Source organism: Pimephales promelas, chromosome 1, assembly GCF_988280905.1.
Source record: "Pimephales promelas chromosome 1, fPimPro1.hap1.1, whole genome shotgun sequence".
Lineage (NCBI taxonomy): Eukaryota > Metazoa > Chordata > Actinopteri > Cypriniformes > Leuciscidae > Pimephales > Pimephales promelas.
Genome location: NC_142769.1, coordinates 44,754,481 through 44,777,870, shown reverse-complemented (window position 1 = coordinate 44,777,870; position 23,390 = coordinate 44,754,481). Strand labels below are relative to the sequence as shown.

Genomic DNA, 23,390 nt, shown 5'->3' with positions numbered 1-23,390 from the left:
TAAACTAGGGCTGCATGATTTGCGGGTGGGATCCAATCGTGATTTAAAAATGTGCAAAAAAAGAGATCTAGGTTTGCTGGGGCCACAAAATAATAATAATAATAATAATAATAATAATAATTTTTATTATTTTATATTGTGATTATTAGTATTAATAAATAAAATATTAAACAAAATAAAGAAATATTACGATTATAATATTTCAGTGCAAATAATTTTTTTTTTAAAGAATAAATAAGAATAATTTTATTTTACGGTACAACTGATAAAAATTGCTGACAAAAAATGATGAAAAAAGAAAGCTTTTATTTAGCTGCAAAATCGGGCTATTTTTTGTTATATATAAATAACAGTTTAAAATTATAATTATTTCCTATTATGATTTTTATTATTACTAAATAAAAATATTAAAGAAAACATGAAATATTGGTATTTTAATATTTCAATGCAAATAAAAGAAACAGTATTTAAGAAAAATATTTTGCAGTACAACTGTAATAATAATAATTGCAGTACTTCATTTTTAAAAGTTAAACTCTCCAACTTTGGGACATAATGTTAGAAATATCCACAGCTCGGGTGAACTTGGCTCAAATCTCAACACTAAAAATATGGACAACAGTCACTGATAAGGTCTCCAAGTATATTGCGCAAAGCAATGTTCAGGACTCAGTTTGAACACTTTAACACTTTATCCCATTTCCCTATTTTTATTTTTTTATTTTTTTTAAATATATTAATATTAATTAATTTTTTTAATATAAATGTTTTATCATTCCTGTGACTGTTTTTCTGTTGACTTATCTGTTCATTTTGTACCCATTATAAAGAGACCGCGGGGTGGGTGGGAATGATTGGTAGATAGGTTGTTGTTTGTTGTGTTTCTGTTTGGCATGTTTATTGTCAAATTTAAAATCTAATTAAAAAAAAAAAGTTAAACTCTCATGCTTTTATTTTAGCAGAAAGGCCTCAAAGCTACTCATTTGTTGACAACAGTCAGTTTATTAGCACTTCTCATTACAAGTTTGGTGCATGCTGCATTCCCAAATGTATGTTACAAGTATTTCAAACTCAAGACCATAAGAATGGATGTTCGTATGAATGGTGGAGATTTTGAATAAACTCAAAAAACAAAACAAAACAAAAACGGCGTGATTCACTCTGAAACAAGCAGTGCGTATATTTATTTGATTAAATCGTAAAGCCGAAAAATAAACTTTTCAGAACGCTCTAGGAAACACAACACCTACCTGTCCCTTGTGTCTTAATGGGGCCGGTCCCAGTGGTTCCGGTCGAGCTTTTGGTCCGGGGTACGGTCACGCCCACCTGTGCACTCATGCCCCTCCTCCAAGAGCCGGTCTGAGAGATGGGTGCAGTTTTCCGTCCACAGCTGCTCTTATCCGAATCCTCCGACACGTCTGAAGGGTTCTTCCGCCACTTCAGACCTCCATCCATTTTGATGCCACAATCCAAACCCCCATCCAACTTCTTGACCTCATCACTGGACCAAGCAGTGTTGCGTTCGCCCGCTGAATGCTTCTCTATGTCTGTCTGAGGATATGGAAAACAATACCCAAATCAATTCAACATTATGAATATATCAATATTAGAAAGTACTCACATATTATTTGGTAATTAGACAAGAAATTTCAGAGTTATCAGTTATTATCAATTTATTTCCTTATAATTACCTGTATAATTCTACATCAAAATCTATTACAATGTCAATAAAACAACAATCGATCACAACGTCCAGTAGATTTGGTGGTTTTAGAGTTAGTTTTCATTCGACCCACACTTACCAAACTTTGCATTTCCATATAATGAGAAATTATATAGTCCTGAAGTCAAACTTATTTGCTCTTAACCGCTTATTTGTTCCACTGTTTTAGTGCAAAGAGGGATGTCTATTGCTTTGGCTTAAATATTGACACAACTCCACCTATTTAGCGCTTTATGAGGGTCTTAAGCAGGGGAATGTGAGAGTTGGGTTCAAGTAAACAGAAAAAGAAGAAAAAAAGGGGTGGATGGACAGAGAACAGGAGAACAATCTCTTTGTGTTTAAGATGTAGTTGGATATCAAATAAATGCTATATAGAGGGGGGGAAATTTATGTATATATATATATATATATATATATATATATATATATATATATACACTACTGGTCAAAAGTTTTAGATCGGTAAGAATTTTTTTATGTTTTTAAAAGAAGTCTTTTCTGCTCACCAAGGCTGCAATTATTTGATAAAAAATACAAAAAAAAACAAAACAAAAAAACACAGTAATATTGTGAAATATTATTTCAATTTAAATTATTTCAATTGTTTTCTATGTGAATATATAGTGTGATCAAAGCTGAATTTTCAACATCATTACTGTTGCTGATTACACATCAGTTTTCAGTTTCACATGATCCTTCAGAAATCATTCTAATATGCTGATTTTATGCTCAAAAAACATAAATTATTATTTTCAATGCTGAAAACAGTCGTGTACCATTTTCCCCCCAAAATTCTATGATGAATAGAAAGTTCAAAAGAACAGCATTTACTTAAAATATAATCTTTTCTAAAATTAAAAATATCTTTACTGTAACTTTTGATCAATTTAACTCATCCTTGATGAATAAAAGTATTTTACAATTTCTTTCCCCCAAAAATAAAAAATAAATTCTTCCTGACCCCAAACTTTTGAATGGTAGTGATTAATGTTAAAGAAGCTTTCCATTTCAGATCAATTCTGTTCTTTTGGACTTTCTATTCATCAAAGAATCCTGAAATAAAAATGTAAAAAACGGTTTTTAACATGGATAATAATCATAAATGTCTCTTGAGCATCATATTACAATAATTTCTGTAGGATCATGTGACACTGAAGACTGGAGTAATGCTGTAAATTCAGCTTTGATCACAGGAATAAATTACACTTCACTATACAGTATATTTACATAGAAAACCGCTGTTTTAAATTGTAATAATATTTCACAATATTACTGTTTTTTTTTTTTTAATCAAATAATTGCAGCCTTGGTGAGCAGAAAAGACTTCTTTTAAAAACATAAAAAATCTTACCGATCTAAAACTTTTGACCGGTAGTATATACAGTATATATATATATATGGACTGCAAGAACTATTTGTATATATATATATATATATATATATATATATAGTTCTTGCAGTCCAGTTCAAATGTTTAAGGTTGGTAAGATACTGTAATGTGTTTGACCGTGAAGTCTCTTATGCTCATCAAGGTTGCCTTTATTTGGTCAAAAAATACAGTAAAAGGTAATACTATGAAATGTTACTGCAATTTTGTAAATAACTCTTTTCTTGATGAACTTGATGTTTCTAGTTTCAACTGGGGCCGAGAGTTTATGCTTTTAACATCAATGTACATTTGCATCTCTAACAAAGCCAGATGCAACATTTTCTATACAACATTTCTGTATGATTTCTATAGAGTTGAGCTGAGTAATAAATAAAACTTTAAAACTTTTATAAAACTTTTTAGGTTTTACAAAAAGGTGCATGCACAGATATGTAATGTTAATATTCATAAATAAATGCATACTGTAATGTTATGTGTGTGTGTAAATGTGTGCAGGTCATACCTGTCCATTCAGGGCCTTACGGGATGCGGCGGGGGTGTTGGCATAGGAGCTTATGGAAGAGCTGGTGTTGATGTCATCAGTATCAATAGCATCACTGATCCCACTGCTGACTGAGCTGCTGTCATCCCAACTGAAAGAGAGGTTTAGACATGATATGAGCCTTTGTTTTCAAAGATATGAATGTTATGGAACTTCTATTCATAGCAGAAACAATATATAGAAACACATCTTTGGACTGAGAAAAAAACAGCATTAGTAGTGATTTTTGAACCACATCAGAGCTTTAAAAGACCACACTATATGATGGACTTTTAATATTGTACATGACTGTACATTTTTGGATCTGATGAGGGTCACAGTGGCTAACCAGAGTAACTGATCGCTGTGTTTAACAGCATCCCTCGCTCTCGGGTGGCCACCATCATTCAGACCGTACTATGACAACAAAACAAACACACACTAGCTCAAACACACATCCATCTATCCATCCATCCATCAAGAGAGGGCAACAACATACTTCCTTTTGTTATCCTTTTCTCATTTTTTTTTTTTTTTGCTGCATAGATGCAGGTTGACACCTCAGCATCACAGTTTAGTATAAATGCTTTTATCATGTAAACATTCTTTTGACATGTCAGCAGGCACACGTAAAGAGTAGGAGATAGAAATCTCAAAAAAGTAGCACTCCAGAGATCCCATATAGACTGGCTTTGATTGAAAGAAATCCCTTAAACCAAAATCTGCCTTGAGTAAGTCTTATGCCCGCACTGCATCCTATAAACCCTCAAGAAGATCAAACTACAAATCTGCAAAAAGGTTTTGGAAATAAGTTGTTTTTCCTGGAATCTCACACATAATAAACACAAAACACTCTACCTGACTCGATGTCCGTGACTGCCGGTGGCCGGGGAGGGAATAAGGAGATTGATTTCAGGGAAAAGATGCCTCATGATCTTAAATGTTCAAAAAGCAAACTAATAAAAAAAGTTCCTTCTTGCTGTATTTATTCCTCACTCCTTTCTTAACTTGCACGACAATCCATGTACTCCCTGAAACCTCCTGTCACTCTCTCTCTCGGTCTGTTTCTCTCTGGTAATCTGATCCTTGAGAGGGAGTTTTAACCCTGCAGATCGCTGGATTCGCACTGGAACGGGAACTCAGAGAAACGCTCAGTCACATTCACACACAGACAAACAGAGCGTGAGAAGGACAAAGAGACAGTGATAATGGAGGCCAAAAAGACAAAAAAACCGCACACATTTACACAAACACACACTCTTTCTCGCTTTCACACACACATGCACATGCAGGAACCACCCTAGTGGGTTTAGGATGCTAATTAGAGATCAGCGTTTTGAGTGAGCTTGAATGAGGGCTTCTCTCTGGCTCACTACCCTGCCATTACTGTGTCCAGCAGCACACACACACACACACACACAGGCTAACCAGCAGACCTGCCTTAAACAGCACCTCCACTAAAACCTGCAGGGTGACATCACTTACTTCAGCACGCACACACACATCTTGATGGTTATCAAAGAAACTGTATAACTGAGAATCACAACAGCCGTCATTCACACATGGTATACCTCACGCATTGCAAGTTTTTGCTAAATAATTGTGTTATTATGCTTTCAGCTACCAATAAGAGTTGGTCGCCATATTTTTACCATATTTAAATGAATTCTACTGAAATATACAGATTTTCCCATGGGAAAATTAAATAAAAATAGACAGAAAACATCCCCTACACCATTACACCACCACCACCAGCCTGCACAGTGGTAACAAGGCGTGATGGATCCATGTTCTCATTCTGTTTACGCCAAATTCTGACTCTACCATCTGAAATCGAGACTCATCAGACCAGGCAACATTTTTCCAGTCTTCAACTGTCCAATTTTGGTGAGCTCTTGCAAATCGTAGCCTCTTTTTCCTATTTGTAGTGGAGATGAGTGGTACCCGGTGGGGTCTTCTGCTGTTGTAGCCCATCCGCCTCAAGGTTGTGTGTGTTGTGGCTTCACAAATGCTTTGCTGCATACCTCGGTTGTAACGAGTGGTTATTTCAGTCAAAGTTGCTCTTCTATCAGCTTGAATCAGTCGGCCCATTCTCCTCTGACCTCTAGAAAGGCATTTTTGCCCACAGGACTGCCAAATACTGGATGTTTTTCCCTTTTCACACCATTCTTTGTAAACCCTAGAAATGGTTGTGCGTGAAAATCCCAGTAACTGAGCAGATTGTGAAATACTCAGACCAGCCAACAACCATGCCACGCTCAAAATTGCTTAAATCACCTTTCTTTCCCATTCTGACATTCAGTTTAGAGCTCAGGAGATTGTCTTGACCAGGACTAAAATATACATACTAAAATATACATTAAGATACTGGTTATACGGCTTATAACCACTTCTCAAAACCCCCCTCACACAATCTGGTATCAATGCAATAAACTTTAGTGGAGTCGAGAGGAGGGAGTCGGGGTTAAACCAGGCAAGAGTGTGTGTGTATGTGGGGTGGAGTAGGTTAACTGGCAGGCTTTTAAGAAGACCGTTACGTCCCAAACAGTTTGGGGCATTCCAGACCTTTCCATGCTCGGCTCTGCGGTAGGAGAATGACAAAGCTCTCTCTGACCACAAAACGATGAGAGGTCAAACAGGCTTTTTATTCTTTCGTCTGTGGTTATCGTTTTTCCCCCTTTTTACATGCTTTATTTCACCAATTTGTTTCATAAATAAAGGTCTCTTTTACCACCAGACTTTGATTTAGAGTTGGTCCAATTCATTTGCGCAAATCCGTTTTAATTAAAAGGTTCATTTGAACTGATTCGCTTCGCTTCAATTCAATTCGCTTCAATTTAATTAAAAGGTTCATTTGAACTGATTCGATTTCAATATTCACTTCAAAATGTTTCCAGAAATGCAATGCCTGCTTTGCTGAAGTTCAACAAATATTTGCAATGTTTTGAGGCGTTCCACATGACTTGTGCATTAGCAATCCATATGAGAGAGCCATGTGAGGAACAGACTGGAATTGAAGTCCTTATTTGCTGAAAGTTTTCCCTCTCAAATGTCATTCATGTTCTACATGTAAAAATGGCACCTCTAGACGTGTTGTGCCGGCTAGGTTTGTTCATGTTTGTAATCAGATTACTATTTCAAGTAGTAAAGTAACTTTTAAAATTACCACTTTTCAAATAAGTAACGCAATTTACTTTGTTTTCTCTTTTATTGACTGACTCTTCTATCCCCATGTTAAAGAAAAGGCATTGTGTTCGCTGTGTTAACATTGTTATTGTAGTTGTAGACTAAATGTGAACAGGCATTTACCCATCTCATTTCCACAAAAACAGAATTACTATTCCTCAAAATGAATAAAAACAGTGAATATGAAAACTCAGAATATTACGCAAACCTGCAATATTTAAATGTTAAATAACACAAATATACTTTAAATTATGTACAAAATCTCAATTTATTAACCAATGTCTTTGCTGCTGACTTTTGATGATCTAATTCAAACATATAAGCAGAAATTACTTAAGATGAACATCACATTTGTTTTATTTTATTTTTTTATTGTTGAACTGAAGAATAGGAAATCTTTCGGGATCGAAAGGGTTTCAGGTGAGAATTCACATTTCCTTCACTCGAGGCTTATTCATTTCTCTTTTGGTGAAAAACAAACAAGCAAGCCCAGCCCAGGTAATGTAAAATGACTTTCCACAAAAAGTAACTAACGCAATTACTTACAATATTGTGCTACTCCCGAAAAAAGTAACGCATGGCTTTTAAAAATAAATTTCCCCAACACCACTCAGTGACCATAACTGGTTTTCATGTCTCGTCGTTGACATTACATGTGGCATGACATGTCAAAGCTATAGAAAACTTGAAATATAGCCCGTGGAATTTGTTTTTGGTGCGTTTCCATTGAATTGCACTGTAAAAAGAGGAACAAGGACACAGACCACAGAAGAAAAAAGTACTTTAAAAGTAAAAATGTAAAATATTTAAATGTAATGACAGAACTATTACTAACAAATAGATATATAAACTTCGAAAAAGTTACTGTTAGTCAGTTTTGAACAAGAAATTAATAAGAGTCAGTTCGTTTTGAATGATTCGATTCTCTTTCTCAAGCAAAAAACACTTCAAGTCCAGCACCTACACAAACACATATGTATTGAATTTAGCACTAACATCCCCCCATTTCTCTCTCTCTCTCTCACACTCACACACACAGACTCTCATCTGCCCGACTCTCCTTAGCAACAGAGCTTCCCTCGTGGCCTGAAGGAATCGTATGTATTTCTGTATGTGAGATGCTAGCGTTTCTCTGTATCTGGTCATGAGGTCTGCCTGCTTTGAATGCTTAAGCATGATCATCATGTTGATCCAGTTACCTGTGGTGTGTGTGTGTGTGTAATACATTTAAAATGTGCAGACTAACGCATATAAACAGCGACACACACACACATGAAATACTACTGCGATGAAGATCCCCATAAGTGGAGTTTATGTTACACCATATTAATTTACACTATGAAGAACAGATCCATCTGTTAAATCTCATACAACCTCATATCAGCATATAAGTAGAAGGAATGATGACGTGTTCACTGTATATTACAACCAGCTCTATTTCTTTTTACTATTTCTAAAAATAACAGATTACATGCAAATAAAACCTTGATATATCCAGTTTGAGCATTACATAAATGTCACTCGTCACTTTCACTTCGCTGCTCTACAAATCCTAAACTTAAAGGAGTAGTACTTTTAAATAAACTTTTGCTGATAATTTAATCATCCCCATGTCATCCATGATGTCCATGTCTTTCTTTCTTCATTCGAAAAGAAATGAAGTTTCAAATGTTTTTGATGAAAATTATTATTTTCTCCATATAATGGACTTCAATGGGAACCAAACGGTTCAAGGTCCAAAAGACAGTTTCAGTGCAAACTGCAAACTGTTCAAAGGGCTTTAAACGATTTCAGACAATGAAAAAGGGTCTTATCAAGCGAAACGATCGCTCGTTTAATAAATAAATAACAAAGTTTAAGTTTTATAAGCTCAAATGCTCGCCTTGCTCTGTTCTGTGATGCACATTTGTGACTCTCCCGTTCAAACTCGTTCATCAAAATGAACAAATCTTTTTCCGAGTCAATTTGTTCGTTTCGTTCGTTGAATGAACCAAACGACTCGGAAAAAGATTTGTTCATTTTGATGAATGAGTTCGAACAGGAGAGTCACACAGAACAGAGGAAGGCGAGCATTTGTGCTTATAAAACCTAAACTTTGTTATTTATTTATTAAATGAGAGATCCTTTCGCTTGATAAGACCCTTATTCATCGTCTGGTATCATTTAAAGCCCTTTGAACAGTTTGCACTGAAACTGTCTTTTGGACCTTGAACCGTTTGGTTCCCATTGAAGTCCATTATATGGAGAAAAATCCTGGAATGTTTTCATCAAAAACCTTAATTTCTTTTCGACTGAAGAAAGAAAGACATGGACATCTTGGATGACATGGGGGTGAGTAAATTATCAGCAAAAGCTTTTTTAAACTACTTCTTTAAATCTCCCGATTCCTTGTTTCCCAGGGCATGTGTTCATTCTGAACACCAATGTTTTTTCTCAGGCACTAGAAATCTTGACAGATGCGGGCAAGGAGGAAATTTGGGTAAGGACGAATTTCTCTTTTTCAGGGCCAGATCAGAAAATGTAAGTGTAAAAGTAGAAGCTTATCATTAAAATGTCCTTTATTAAATCCACTCCCGTTCAAAAGTTTGAAGTCAGTAGGATTTTAAAAAGAAGTCTCTAAGGCCTTGTGCCCACCAAAGCGTTTTTAGCCACTGCGATTGGACGGCAGGGTAAAAAGTGACAGTGATGAGCGCTGTGATTTACACAAAGTTGAACATCTTTCAACTCTTGGCATCTGAGAAAAAAAGAAAAAAAAAAAGTCAGCTCATCACCATGTGTATATCAGAGGCCCCAGTCAGGACACCCACATCAACACACACACAGATGAGAGAGATTGGAGGCCCTAAATACCTAGGTGTCTTCCGGCGGCACAGGTGTGCTGTGGACAGATCAGACTGATGGTTGCAGGGAAGAAACAAAGGGAAGAAGGATCGTACAACATCACACAAGACGATCACATTCAGAGATGAAAATGTAAATCACCTATGTCTCTCTCTTTCCTACAGTCTGAGAAGTGTACACTACAGTTGGGCTGCTCTCTGTCGTTTGAATGCCTGTCCGGAGGTCAGAACGGGGTCATCTGAAGAGCTCTGACCTTAAAAACACTCAAACATGTGGCAGAGAAGCACAGCTGTGTTATTCCCAGGGCCTCGTTCATGTTATCTCTCTCCCTTTTATCTACACTCCTGCCAGAAGAAGTGTTATTTAAAACAGGAGACGCCAGGGACTTGAAATGTTTTCCCCTCATTAGTAAACCACATTATATGAGCTTTAAATAATATAATCTCATTGTGAGGAGAATCATGTGGTGTGAGTGTCTCCTCCAAGAATACAACAAACAAGAGAGAAATGACTTGTTTGATTGACTAATAGCAATATTTATTATTTCCATATAGGGCCATACTGTATATTGGAAAAGGGGATTTTTACAGGGGTACCAATGTATTCTTTACATACTATTAAAGGGATAGTTCACTTTGAAATACATTTTTGGTATGTTTTAGCTTACCTCAAGGTGTGGGTGTCTTTGTTTCCGCAGTATTTTCAATTTTGATATTTTTAGGTCAAACTGTTCTTGTCTGTCAGTCATATAATGGAGGTCTATGGTCACCACCTCAAAGAGCATGCACAGAGAAGTCCAAATTAAACATGATTTAATGACTCGTAAATGTAAGCACACATTGATGGCCTAAGACACGAAACGAGCGGTTTGTGTGAGAAAACGAACAGTATTTATATCGTTTTTACCTCTTGTAACCACAGTCACGTCCAAATACTCTGAGGATGAGGGCGTTTCTGTCTGTGCAAATGCTGGAAAGCCCCGGAAGTGATCTCTCGCGTGTGTACGTCACTCATTCGTTACACAAAGATTTCAAAAGTGTTGCCTTTCACTGTGAAGATCTAAACATATTTAGATATACAGGAAATTGCAATGGAAGACGATTTTGATATATCAACAGACAACGACGTTGATTTTTTTTTTTGCAACCGCGCAAGAGATCACTTCCAGCACTTTTCAGCGCTTGCGCAGACCAAAGCGCCCGTCCGTTTTCTCACACAAAACGCTTGTTTCGTGTCTTAGGCCATCAATGTGTGCTTACATTCACGAGTCATTAAATCAAGTTTAATTTGGACTTCTCTGTGCATGCTCTTTGAGGTGGTGACCATAGACCTCCATTATATGACTGACAGACAAGAACGGTTTGACCTAAAAATATCAAAATTGAAAATACCGTGGAAACAAAGACACCTACATCTTGGATGCCCTTGAGGTAAGCTAAAACATATCAAAAATTAATTTCAAAGTGAACTATCCCATTAAAGCATTTATTAATTCTTCAAATTAGCTTTTGATAGTTTCACATGGCTGAAAAATGATCAAGAAAAACTAAATTACAATGTCTAGATCAACAAGTGACAAAAAACAAACAATAAAATGCTACAAAAGTGTAATACTGAATACTCTGAATACTACTTCCCTATATCATTTAAAGCAATCATAGAGAAGCTCCCATAATCTAATCTGCACAGAGGGAAGAGACTAAACGGACTAATGTGGTGTGTGGTAAAAGGGTGGTGGAAATAAGGAAGGATGATTGGGACAAAAAGAAGAAGATAACAAATCTGGCTGAAAGAGAGAAACAAAGAGAGAGAGGGAGAAATGGATGAGTTTCAGGGCAGCAGAGACAGTGGTAGACGTTTAGAGCCTGGAGGTTAACCACAACATCCTCAGCGCAGTGGAGGGGACTTGTTCTCAGAAAAGAGGGAGGGGAAGCGTCCAAAATAGAGGGAGGCTATTTATGGTCCAAGAAACACCCATATTATATCATTTCATCATCGTGCTGTACATTTTCTCTTATGTGTGGGGTCTGAGGGGGACGGAGAGTAAATGAGAGGACGGGACTATAAAGAGACGGGAAAGATAGTGAGGAATTCCCCCATGTGCTCGTCCTGTGATCAAGTCCTAACAAGACATACTGTAGAGTGGGTGAAGGGTGCATATATTTATATGCATATGGGGTAACCCTAAAGGAAAATGCTGAAAATACTGAATAATAAATGCAATAATTTCATTCAATTAAAAGAGAATGAGTATAATGCGTATCTGGGTAATGTAAGGTGATTTAGGATTAGAAAGGGAGGGAAGGGGTGGTGGAGGGGCGCTGCTAAACTGTCAGAGAAATGAGGTGAGACTGCTGAGTCTATATATACACATTTTAATCATGATTGCTGAGTGCTCTCCACCCGTGTTAATTATATGAACGTGCTTCACCTGAACTTTGTCATTTAATCATGATTGCTGAGTGCTCTCCACCTGTGTTAATTATCTGAACGGGCTTCTCCTGAACTTTGTTAATAAAACATCATTTAGTGTGAAATGTTCAAATGCAATTATATGTAAACCAAAAATAGGTTGATGTCTCTGAACAGTTTTGATCGTATATTCAAAAGCAGCATATTTATCAGATCCATGCAAATGGTCCAACACAGAAACGAGATCTTCTGATCCAGTTCATATTTGTGTTTCGTCAATAGGACTGAGACAAGACGTCATACATGCAAATAAGGATTACTAAATTATGCCATGATGTATACTGTATATATATTAAAACAAGTACTACAAAAAAGTATTGCAAACAACAAAGAACATCAGGAAAAAAAAACTGCCAGAAAAGTAAATAAATAAATTATAGGAGCATTATTTTAATAGGATGTATTTTTTCTTAATTTTGTTATTTTTCATTCATTTTCAGGCAGTTAAAAAGGGTATGTAGTTAAGGTATTTTGAAAAACTCAACTTAATTATTTTTTTTATTTACTCATTGCAGTAATCATTTTGATTTGCTAATGTGCGTTCAACAAAATTCTGTACATGCCTTAACAGTTGTCATTGAGCATATGTCACCACAAACTGAATTCACCTTTGGCTAAGCCACGCCCTAGAATGTAGATAGACCAATCACAGCGCAGCCCAGAACGACACTTTTTCACAGCGCTCCATTGACTTTCAACACATGCGTCTCATATTTTTGGCTATTACCGTTGTAGTTTTATCCAAAATATGGTTAAACGCTGTGCCTCAAACATTTGCAACACAGATACGCGTTTCCCAGAGAGGTTGGAGGGGGGTGTCCGTTTTTTCCCTTCCCAAAACCGAAGTAAAATCCTGACAAGTGTCGTCTTTGGAAACTGTGTGGACGTCCTCAGTCAGCTAAACCCCGCAAAGATCAACAAGCACATTTTTTTTTACTTCTAACCTTACTGTGAGTGTGAAGTTATACTAGTTAGACCGTTTTATAATGTTTTAGGTTATGATTTCGGTTCTCATACCGGTTGTTGATACGCTAGCACATGCTGCTAATAAATACAACGTTATACTCGTGTAGTCCGTTTGCTTTGTAATAACGATTATAGAAGTGAATAGAGACCTACTCAGCTTTGCATGAACAGTGCTGCTCCCTGATATTGTTAGTCCCAGCCTCCGTCTCGATTAGTAGGAAATGCGGTGGTTCATTTTTTGACTGTGACCGGTAACGTTATGCTTTTGCCTCTATTTGGATGCAAACCAATAGCAAACCACAAACATCCAATCAATTCCCCATAGACAAAATCAAGACCTGGCTTACAGTCTCTCTTATTCGAGAAGCCATTTCACTCAGATATATGTCACAACAGGAGAGACAAGACTCTTAACTTCTATTTCATGCAGACTTTAAAGGTACTCTATGGTAAAAAAAAAAAAGTGTGACTATGTGGATTAGAATGTTTATCCACTGCTCATAAAACTTATAACCAGTTTTGATGGAAAGGATCTCAAACTGACAAGCTTTACCCATTAATAGACACGGTACTTCCTTGAAAATCAACTCCAGCACAGCGCTACAACAACCAAAATGACCCAAGTCTTTACAATGAACTACGTTAGAGAGCAACATATGGGAATTTATCAGTTCAATAAGATACCTTAACTGCTGGGTAATAAAAAACAATATTAAAAGTCCCTCAGTTTCTTTACATCTCCGAAAAGCCAGGCTAATGTTGATTCTTGTTTTATTACAAACTCTGTCTTGCTCTTTTTGCCATGAGACTCTATGATCTGATTTAGCAGCTCCATTTCACACTTTCTCACTCGTGACAACTAACCTCTGCCACTCCTATACCAGACACGCACGGGCGAGTGACATATGTACACAATTTCTTCTGGAAACCATCCCGCTAGATCTAAAATATACTTAAAAAGTAACACTACGGGCAATCACCGTGAATCAATCAGTGTAAGACAAAAGGAATTGGAAGAAGGATTGATGATGTATTGACAAAGTTACATAGTGTACCTATGAAGTGAAGTGAATCCACGTTTTGAGTATGTAAAGAATACAAGAGAAAGAAGAATAAGGTACCTGTCGGCGTCTCCCTGGCCGGTGGAGGCATTGCGCTGCAGACTTTCTCGTACCATTGCCATTCCATCCGGCATCCGGTTCAATCGCCGCGTATACAGACTCAATCCCCCATCCGTCATGTACCTGAGAAAACACACAGAGACAGATATTACATGAAGTATTTAAAAGATTGGGAAATAAAGAACATTCAAAAGCAATGAAACTGCTCACCGACACTCACAGGTTTGGAGGGCACACATCTTGAAATAAATTAACCACTCAATATATAATATAAAATAATATATAATATAAAATAATATAATATAATAATATAATATAATAAAATTTAATAAAATAGAATAGAATATAACAATCGACAATGATGATTTAGATAATGCAGAGTTCCACTCTGACATATTAATTGTTTTTTTAATTAGTTCCAGATAATAGAGTGGAGGGGAAAAGTACAAAGAGTTCTTGTAGGCTGCAATGAAGTCATTTTGAAATGCAAATGGTGACAGTATTTTGGGCCACTAAATATTTGCTAATAATGCTGGTCATCAGACTTTACAGATAAACAAACACATCAATGCAGAGAATGATATTAAGTAAAACACATCTTAGTTTTCAGACAGTCTAGCTTTTTATAGTAAATAGGATGTTTGACTAGTTTCGGTAGAACTAATAATGGACTAGAACCTTAATCAACTAAACTAAACAGTGTTTCATCTAATACAGCCCTCGTGACTCATGACATACAACCCTCAACTGGTTTAAATCAGGCAACAGGAAGTGTGTGTGTGTATGTGTGTGAGAGAGAGAGAAAGAGAGAGACATGAGGTTATTAGGGCCAATGATTCAAACTCACTCTGAAAAAAGGCAAAAAAATAAAAATAAAAATCCTACCTTCATCAACCTTGAACTAACTTTTACCATAGATGTGTGCACGTAAAACTCAACCTTTATCCATTCATTCACATACGTCTATGAGGTTTAGGTGGGAGAAAGGACCACTTGGTGAAAAACAAACCCTCGCGTAACTAAAACACAATCGGATACTCTTCCAAATATTTGCACTGTCAACAGATTGCTGGCTGCTCGCCGTCACTCACTCTCCAATAGTTCCCACTGGACACTGGAATAAAACACCTTCTTCATGCTCAAGCAGACTCACTCAAGGTAAGACAGTTGTGCGTCTGTTAGTGTGTGGTTGTGTCGGTACAGTGGCTCTTTGTGTAAAATACTATCACATCATATTGAGAATATGCTGCTGAAATAGATGCGATGGTGGGTTTACGGCCAACAGTTCATGGACATCTCGAATCAAATCACCTCCTCATACCTCCGATTCTCAATTCCCCTCTACATTTTTGAGCGCATAGGTGAACTATAGGTTATATTTCACCATCAAATCTTAATTCTCATGAAAACAGTGCTTAATATATATATATATACACTCTCAGAAAAAAAGGTACAAAAGCTGTCACTGGGGCTGTACCTTTTCAAAAAAAGGTACACTTTAGTACCCAAAAGCTGCACAGGTTCCTTAGTGGTAAATATTAGCACCTAAAATGTACATATTAACACCTAAAATGTACATATTAGTACCTAAAATGTACATATTAACACCTAAAATGGACATATTAGCGCCTAAAATGTACATATTAACACCTAAAATTTACATATTAGTACCTAAAATGTACATATTAACACCTAAAATGTACATATTAGTACCTAAAATTTACATATTAACACCTAAAATGTACATATTAACACCTAAAATGGACATATTAGCACCTAAAATTTACATATTAACACCTAAAATTTACATATTAGTACCTAAAATGTACATATTAACACCTAAAATGTACATATTAACACCTAAAATGTACATATTAGTACCTAAAATGTACATATTAACACCTAAAATTTACATATTAGTACCTAAAATGTACATATTAACACCTAAAATGTACATATTAACACCTAAAATGTACATATTAGTACCTAAATTGTACATATTAACACCTAATATGTACATATTAGTACCTAAAATTTACATATTAACACCTAAAATGTACATATTAGCACCTAAAATGTACATATTAATACCTAAAATTGACATATTAGTACCTAAAATGTACATATTAACACCTACAATTGACATATTAGCACCTAAAATTGACATATTAGTACCTAAAATGTACATATTAACACTTAAAATGTAATATTAGCACCTAAAATGCACATAATTATTAGCACCTAAAATGGATAAAAGTTTAGGTACAGCCCCAGTGACCGCTTTTGTACCTTTTTTTCTGAGAGTGTATATATATATATATATATATATATATATGGGGGAATATATATATATATATATATATATATGTTTCTCTTACTTTTTGTAACGTGACTTTTTTTCAGGCAGTTTTCATAACACTTGCTATCATAGGCCTTTACAATCCAACTTCAAGTATCAATAGAGAACAGCATCATGCTTATATTTGTAAGAAAAAATGTATTTTGATGCTATAAGTAAAATCTAGATTACACTAAACAGAAACACTAAACAGTCTAAAAACAATCAATAAATGTTAATACAACTTCTTGAATTTTGACAGTCTTTAAAAGGCATTAACGATTACATTACGCATACAGATTGACAACAATGACTGACATACCTTTCAGTCTTATACATCCATCAGATGAGATGAGATCTCCTCTCAATACACGCTTTCTGGACTCTCTGATGCGTTTGTTTGCAATAGTGTGTGAGGATATGAATAGGTTTTGCATGTGTATTCTCTAGTGTTGGACTATATTCTATGTCTCGACTCTTGTGTGTGTGTGTGTGTGTGTTTGTGAATGGCTGAAATTTGCGCCGGTGTGCTGGACTGTTTGGTGTAGAGGGAGGAGGCTAAACCAACCACCCCTTCCCCAAAACACACACACGCCCTCTTATAAACACAACCCCCACCCCATGAGCAGACTGGGCCAAGACAGCCTGAAGGGGTTTTGGGAGAGGGGCAAAGCATGAGGAAAAAAGAGGGAAGAGGAAAGAAAGTTCAGAGAGGAAAAGTAAGACTAAATTGGTGCCATATTAATGTTTGAGTCTGACATTTGAAGAGCAAAATGGATATTTCAAGGAGAAATTGCTGTATACAATATGCATTTATTTCTATTTCAATTTATTTATGAGGAGATAAACGAAAAGACACACACACCAATCCTGGAAAATTGAGATAATTGAGAAAATTACTTTATTTCGATAGTCCACTTTTAGAAATTCTACTAACTTTTCAACTATATGTCAACTAACTGTCATTAGAGTATTAGTAGACTGTCATCTTAATATCTGCTAACACTTTATTTTGTTGGTCCCCCAACAGACATTCAACTGACTATAAGTAACTTGGCGACTACAAGTAAACTTATTCTCCTAACCCAAAGCCTAACACCTAACCATAACCTAACAGTCTACTATAATATACTAATACTCTAATGAGAGTTAGTTGACACATAGTTGAAAAGTTACTTATAAATTAGTAGAACGTCTAAAGTGACTATTGCTCATATAGACCATTTTGCAAGATGTAAACAACACTGGTCCAGAAACACTTCCTGTTTCAGTTTGTAACTGTTTTCTTTATTTCACATGTAAAGAAAACATCTTAAAGATGTTTGTTTAACTTTTTGATTCAGTTTTAAATGTTATGTTGGTTGTATTTTATCCCAGCTTTTATGTAGAGTTAAAAAACTGAAACAGGAACTGCTTCTGGACCAGTGTTGTTTACATCTTGAAAAATGGTCTATATTAAAAAAAGTTGAGGTAGACCGATTAATCGGTCGGTCGATTAATCGGCCGATTTTTGGCATTTTATAACATAATCGGCATTGGCCAATATCCAAGTATATCAAGCCGATTATTAGGCAGGCGCATCTGTGGGCAGCCTAGTGTTATCGTGGAACACGTGTTTGACGTGCGCTGCCGCTAGAGTCATTTTCCAGCCGAGTGAGCAGCAGAAATACGTTATTGTTAGAAGTTAAATTAAATAAAATATAATAAATCTTATATATAAAAATGTAATCATTTAAAGTTTTTTTCTCCTTTTTTGTGATAATTAGGTTATGTCCATTTGTCCGTCAACAAACAAAACAAACCAAAAATACATGTTTCAGGACATTTTTTGAGAGAATAAAATGTTTATGTTGAGAAAGTTTGTCTATGTTAAGTAATTATCATTTCTTTTACATTTTATCTTTCAAATAGAGGGTAAAAACCAAGCAAATATCGGCCAAAATAAATCGGCAGCATTAATCGGCCATCGGCCGACCCGGATTTCAAGAGATCGGTATCGACATCGGCGTGAAAAAAACCATATCGGTCGACCTCTAAAAAAAGAGAGATATATTCAGAAAATACAAATGCAAAAACACCAGCATGCATTAAATATCGTTCAATAATGTACTTTTTTCCATAAAAAAACAACAACAGAAACCCCTTACATTAGACAATTAATCTCGTGACAATCTTCAAAATGGTTTCCACGTAATTTGAGTTCATTTACACTTTAAAAACTGATTTATGTGTGAAACAACACAAATGCACAGCCTAAACAAACTAAAGCTCTAAATCCCTGTGCAAGACTGCCCTATACGGTCAAACTTTAACCAGTCTTCACCTCCAGATGACACAATTCCCAGCATTTCCATCTCATTCCACTCGATTATTTTTTTTGTGGAGATGTCAGTAGCCTCAGAGACACCGTAACCACAATGTCAGTAATGAAAGCCTCTTTTAAGTAAAGAACATCTTCATTTCAGCACGATACACATGATGTAATGTGACAAACCTGTCGCTCCATTATCAAAGTGCTGTCATGAATAGAGGAAGGAGATCATATTAGCTCAACCCATATGTGTTCATACATCCAGCAGCCTGGGGTGAATTTCTACAGGAAAGCTTTTAACCCGTCAGTCCAGATTGGACTGTGAAAACAACCACTTTGAGACTTGGGAAATCAGATCCAACAGCAGTATTATAGAGCCTCCTTTCCGTGAGGGGTCTGGTTCAGACATGTGAGTGAACTTTGAGATTATAAAGCCTCCCAATACCAATTTCACTTGCCTCAATGCTCTTGACATCATCCATTGTGCAGGGTATCCTCGACTTTAAGTCTGTATTGGCCTTTCAGTTAAGTGTCAAAATTACAATAGCACCCCTATGACATGCAGTAAAAGTGAGTAAAATGTTGATTTTGTCGGACGTTTAAATTGTATATTAATTACCATCTTAGAAGTCAGGCTCACGGCCAGGTGTAATTGCAGCCTGTCTCCTTGCCCGTTCTCTATAATCCGGTTATGTTACAGGCACTAGAACGGTTTGTAGTGCTTAAACCACACAGGAAGACTGTGATTGTGAGGAAATTATAACACAAGAGGTTTAAATTGCACATTATCACAGTCAAGGTATGCAGAGAGCTGGTTTCAGCACGAAGGGGGAGTTAAATCCGAGTCTGTACACTCAAGTGCACCAAAGACGCTTTTATTCCAGTGCAAGGCGAGAGGATTTATTGCATTTAATGTGCTCACCTGCGTCATTAGATGTCATAAGTGTTTCTAACAAACACCTGAGAGAATTGAACCAGTGAATCAGGGGAACACTGATTTAAAACGAAAACACACACAATCCCAAACCCTTCACTATAGCATCTATCCTGAGATCTGATGCAAAGCCAGTAGAGAGGGAAAAATAAATCCATTTCAGCTTTTAAAACCCAAAAAAGTCAAAACAGGTCTACTATTATATAATGGAATATTAGCAAAAAACACTAGTTTGGGGTCTGAAAGTTGTTTTTTATTTAAAGAACTTAGTTTTAATCAGGAAGGATGCATTAAACTGATCATTGGTAAAATGTTACACAAATATTTTTTTGAATCCTGAAAAAAATGCATCACAATTTCAACCAAAATAAGCTGCATAACTGTTTTCAACAGTGACAGTAATAAGAAATCAAAATATTAGAATGATTACTGAACGATCATATAACAGGAGTAATGATGCTGAAAATTCAACTTTGCCATCACAGCAATAAATTACATTTTAAAGTATATTAAAACAGAAAGCAGTTTTTTTGAATTATAATAATATTTCACAATTGTTTACTGTATGTATGATCAAATAAATGTGGCCTTGGTGACCATGAGATTTTCAAAAACATTTTTTTTTTTAAATGTACAGACCCCAAACTTGTGAACGGTAAATCTTTTACTGATTTAGTATATATGCCTAAACCAATGCCCAAATCTATAAATTGGCTCCTAGTTAAAGCTGCAGTCCGGTTTTTCCTCTTTGTCGCCATCTCTGTTTAAAATCTGCAATTGCAGTCATTCGCGGAATTATCAACTTTACGTGAAACAGCGCAAGGCGGATGAACACAGTGTTTGAGGAAAGTGTGCAGCTGTCAGTCACCACGTCGGTGTCGATACTGGCATTCAGAATCCCAGATTATTCTTCTGAGAAGTATGACCAACATAAGAATTTTCACCGGAAAATGTCATCTGAACTCTTGTTCTGGTTCTGACATTGCAGTAAATCGCGCTGATTTAAACTAACAATCGCTTATAAGTTATCATATCACGCAAAACCGTGCAAATTATACTTTGTTCTCAAATTGTTATATTTGTGTGACTACATGTAATGTCCTTCTGATATTTGTCATAGTTTTCGCATGGGTTCGGTTGAAGTCTCTTTTTTTCACTCTGAAGTGCAAACGAAGTCTTTTGCATTTTACAGCGGGTGAATCTGTTGTCACTGGTAATTGTCGTTTGAACCTTTCTGGATCCGCCATCAAATTGATAAGGTTAATTATATCAAGTGCTGTAAATATTCACATCTAACATCCTCACACACAATATAGCTTATACTAGCCGAGACTCTTCTTTAGGTGTACAGATGTGACGTAATGACGAATTAAAAACATTCTTACAAGCTTACCGCTTTGAATCGAGCTACAGCAAGCAGAGAGTTTTGAACACTGGCTGGTAATGTATTTTCTCAAATATGGATTTTGGATCATTTTTAACCCCAAAAAAGCAACGGACTGCAGCTTTAACACTATCCATTAGATTTAATAAGGTAATCATAAATGCCCCTGGAAATGAATTCCAGGAGGCGAATATTGCCCCTTAATGGCAAAGATCATTTCTGACTGTGATAGTCACACATTCATAGATATCTATATAAAGGCATCTATGCACACATTGACTTATGATCTCAATAAAAATATCCAGTAGTCCTGAGAAAAAAACTCATAAATTCATATTTAGAGACCTCTCACACCCTCTAGTGGCTGCACTGCAATAAAACAACACTAAAATGCCCACATGGATAAGTTCACAAGTCTTCACAGAAAGCATGATTCATTTGATTATCTTTATGCCACATGGTAATGTGCAAATGTAGGAACTGTAATGACAATCTCATAACAGTAAACAGAAAAGAGATACATTTACGTCAACCCACTCCCGCTAAGGCACTTAAAGGGATACTCCACTTTATTTGGAAATAGGCTCATTTTTACCACTCCCACAGAGTTAAACAGTTGAGTTTTACGTTTTCAAATCCATTCAGCTGATTTTCTGATATTTATAAGAATATCAGTAACCAGACAGTTTCTGGTCTCATTGACTTCCATAGTAGGAAAAAAAATACTATGGAAGTCAATGAGACCAGAAACTGTCTGGTAACTGATATTCTTCTAAATATATAAAAAAAAAATCGTCTGAATACAATCGAAAACGGTAAAACCCAACTGTTTAACTCTGGGGGAGTGGTAAAATGAGCCTATTTCCAAAAAAAGTGGAGTATCCCTTTAACATCATTTCTCAGTAAGGGTTAGCAATACAACTGGCTGGATATCTCCTAGGACCAACAATGAATTACCACTTGTGTAAATGTTATCATGCAACTGCCTTTTAATTTTCATTTTATCTTCACTAAACTACATGAAGACAACACCTTTACTTATTAGCCATTGAAAAACCACTCATGTTTCACACTCACCCGCTGGTCAGCTCATCAGTGCGGGCGTTCTTCGCCAGCACGTCTCCATCACTCATATATCCACTCATCTCCAGCCCCACTCCTGCCAGCTCCAGATCCTCCACCCTGTCCCCCAGCTCCAGACCACAGAGAGCGCTGCCACGCGCCGCCAGCTGCTTTCGGAGAGGACCCGGGTACAGATACCGGCCTTGACCAGGCACCACCCCTCCGCTCCGGGACTGATACCCGTTACCAACCGAGGGAGCATCTCCTGCTTGTAGACGGGGACTGGACTGGCCCATGCGACTGGCCCAGGACAGCGGCGCAGGTCGCGATGCCATGCTGAGGATGCTGCGACCGCTCATTTCAGTGGTCACGCTACCATCAAAAGTGGTCTCCAGTGTACTGAGAGAGAAAAACATTTCAGATTTACTTTCAGTCTATATGAAATCAAAATCTTGCTACTTGTTTTAACAACTTCCCTTTTCCTTTGCGTCTCTGTGTCCTCATGGGAACACTTTAGTTTAGGGTCCAGTACTCACAACTAACTAGTTGCTTATTAGCATGCATATTACTAGGAGTATTACTGTATTACTGGACTACCAGTTAATTAGTTCTTATAAAACACATATTAATGCCTTATTCTGCATGACCATTTTCTACATCCCTTATACAACTCAATACTTAAACTTAACAACTATCTAACAAACTCGCAATAAGCAGTAATTAGAAGTTTATTAAGGCAAAAGTCAAAGTTAATAATTATATATATATATATATATATGTATATATATATATATATATATATACGCACAGTATATATATATATATATATATATGAAGAGTTCAGATGCAAAAGCCTCTAAATGCCATTTGAAATTTTCTTCTTTAATGATGATTTTTATCAAACTTGTATATTTAAGTTCAGTAATTTCACTTAAATAACAATTAATAGGTAATTATCATTGCCATTTAAGTGAAATTACTGAACTTAAATATACAAGCTTGATAAAAATCATCATTAAAGAATAAAATTTCAAATGGCATTTAGAGGCTTTTGCATCTGAACTCTTCATATATATATATATATATACAGTATATATATATATATATATATATATATATATATATATATATATATATGTACA

The 23,390-nt window shown here is 36.1% G+C and overlaps 1 protein-coding gene across 5 annotated transcripts in view; it reads right to left on the bottom strand.

Moving 5' to 3' along the window:
• The window catches only part of nav2a (neuron navigator 2a), a 273,752-nt gene that overhangs the window by 35,110 nt on the left and 215,252 nt on the right, over positions 1-23,390 (bottom strand). For all 5 annotated transcript variants that reach the window (XM_089130002.1, XM_089130008.1, XM_089130019.1 and 2 more), the window contains 4 exons: positions 22,264-22,647; positions 14,220-14,342; positions 3,616-3,745; positions 1,251-1,551 (listed from right to left, as the gene is read on the bottom strand). In XM_089130002.1, the coding sequence (XP_088986128.1) occupies positions 1,251-1,551; positions 3,616-3,745; positions 14,220-14,342; positions 22,264-22,647 (938 nt within the window). The remainder of the gene's footprint in view (positions 1-1,250; positions 1,552-3,615; positions 3,746-14,219; positions 14,343-22,263; positions 22,648-23,390) is intronic.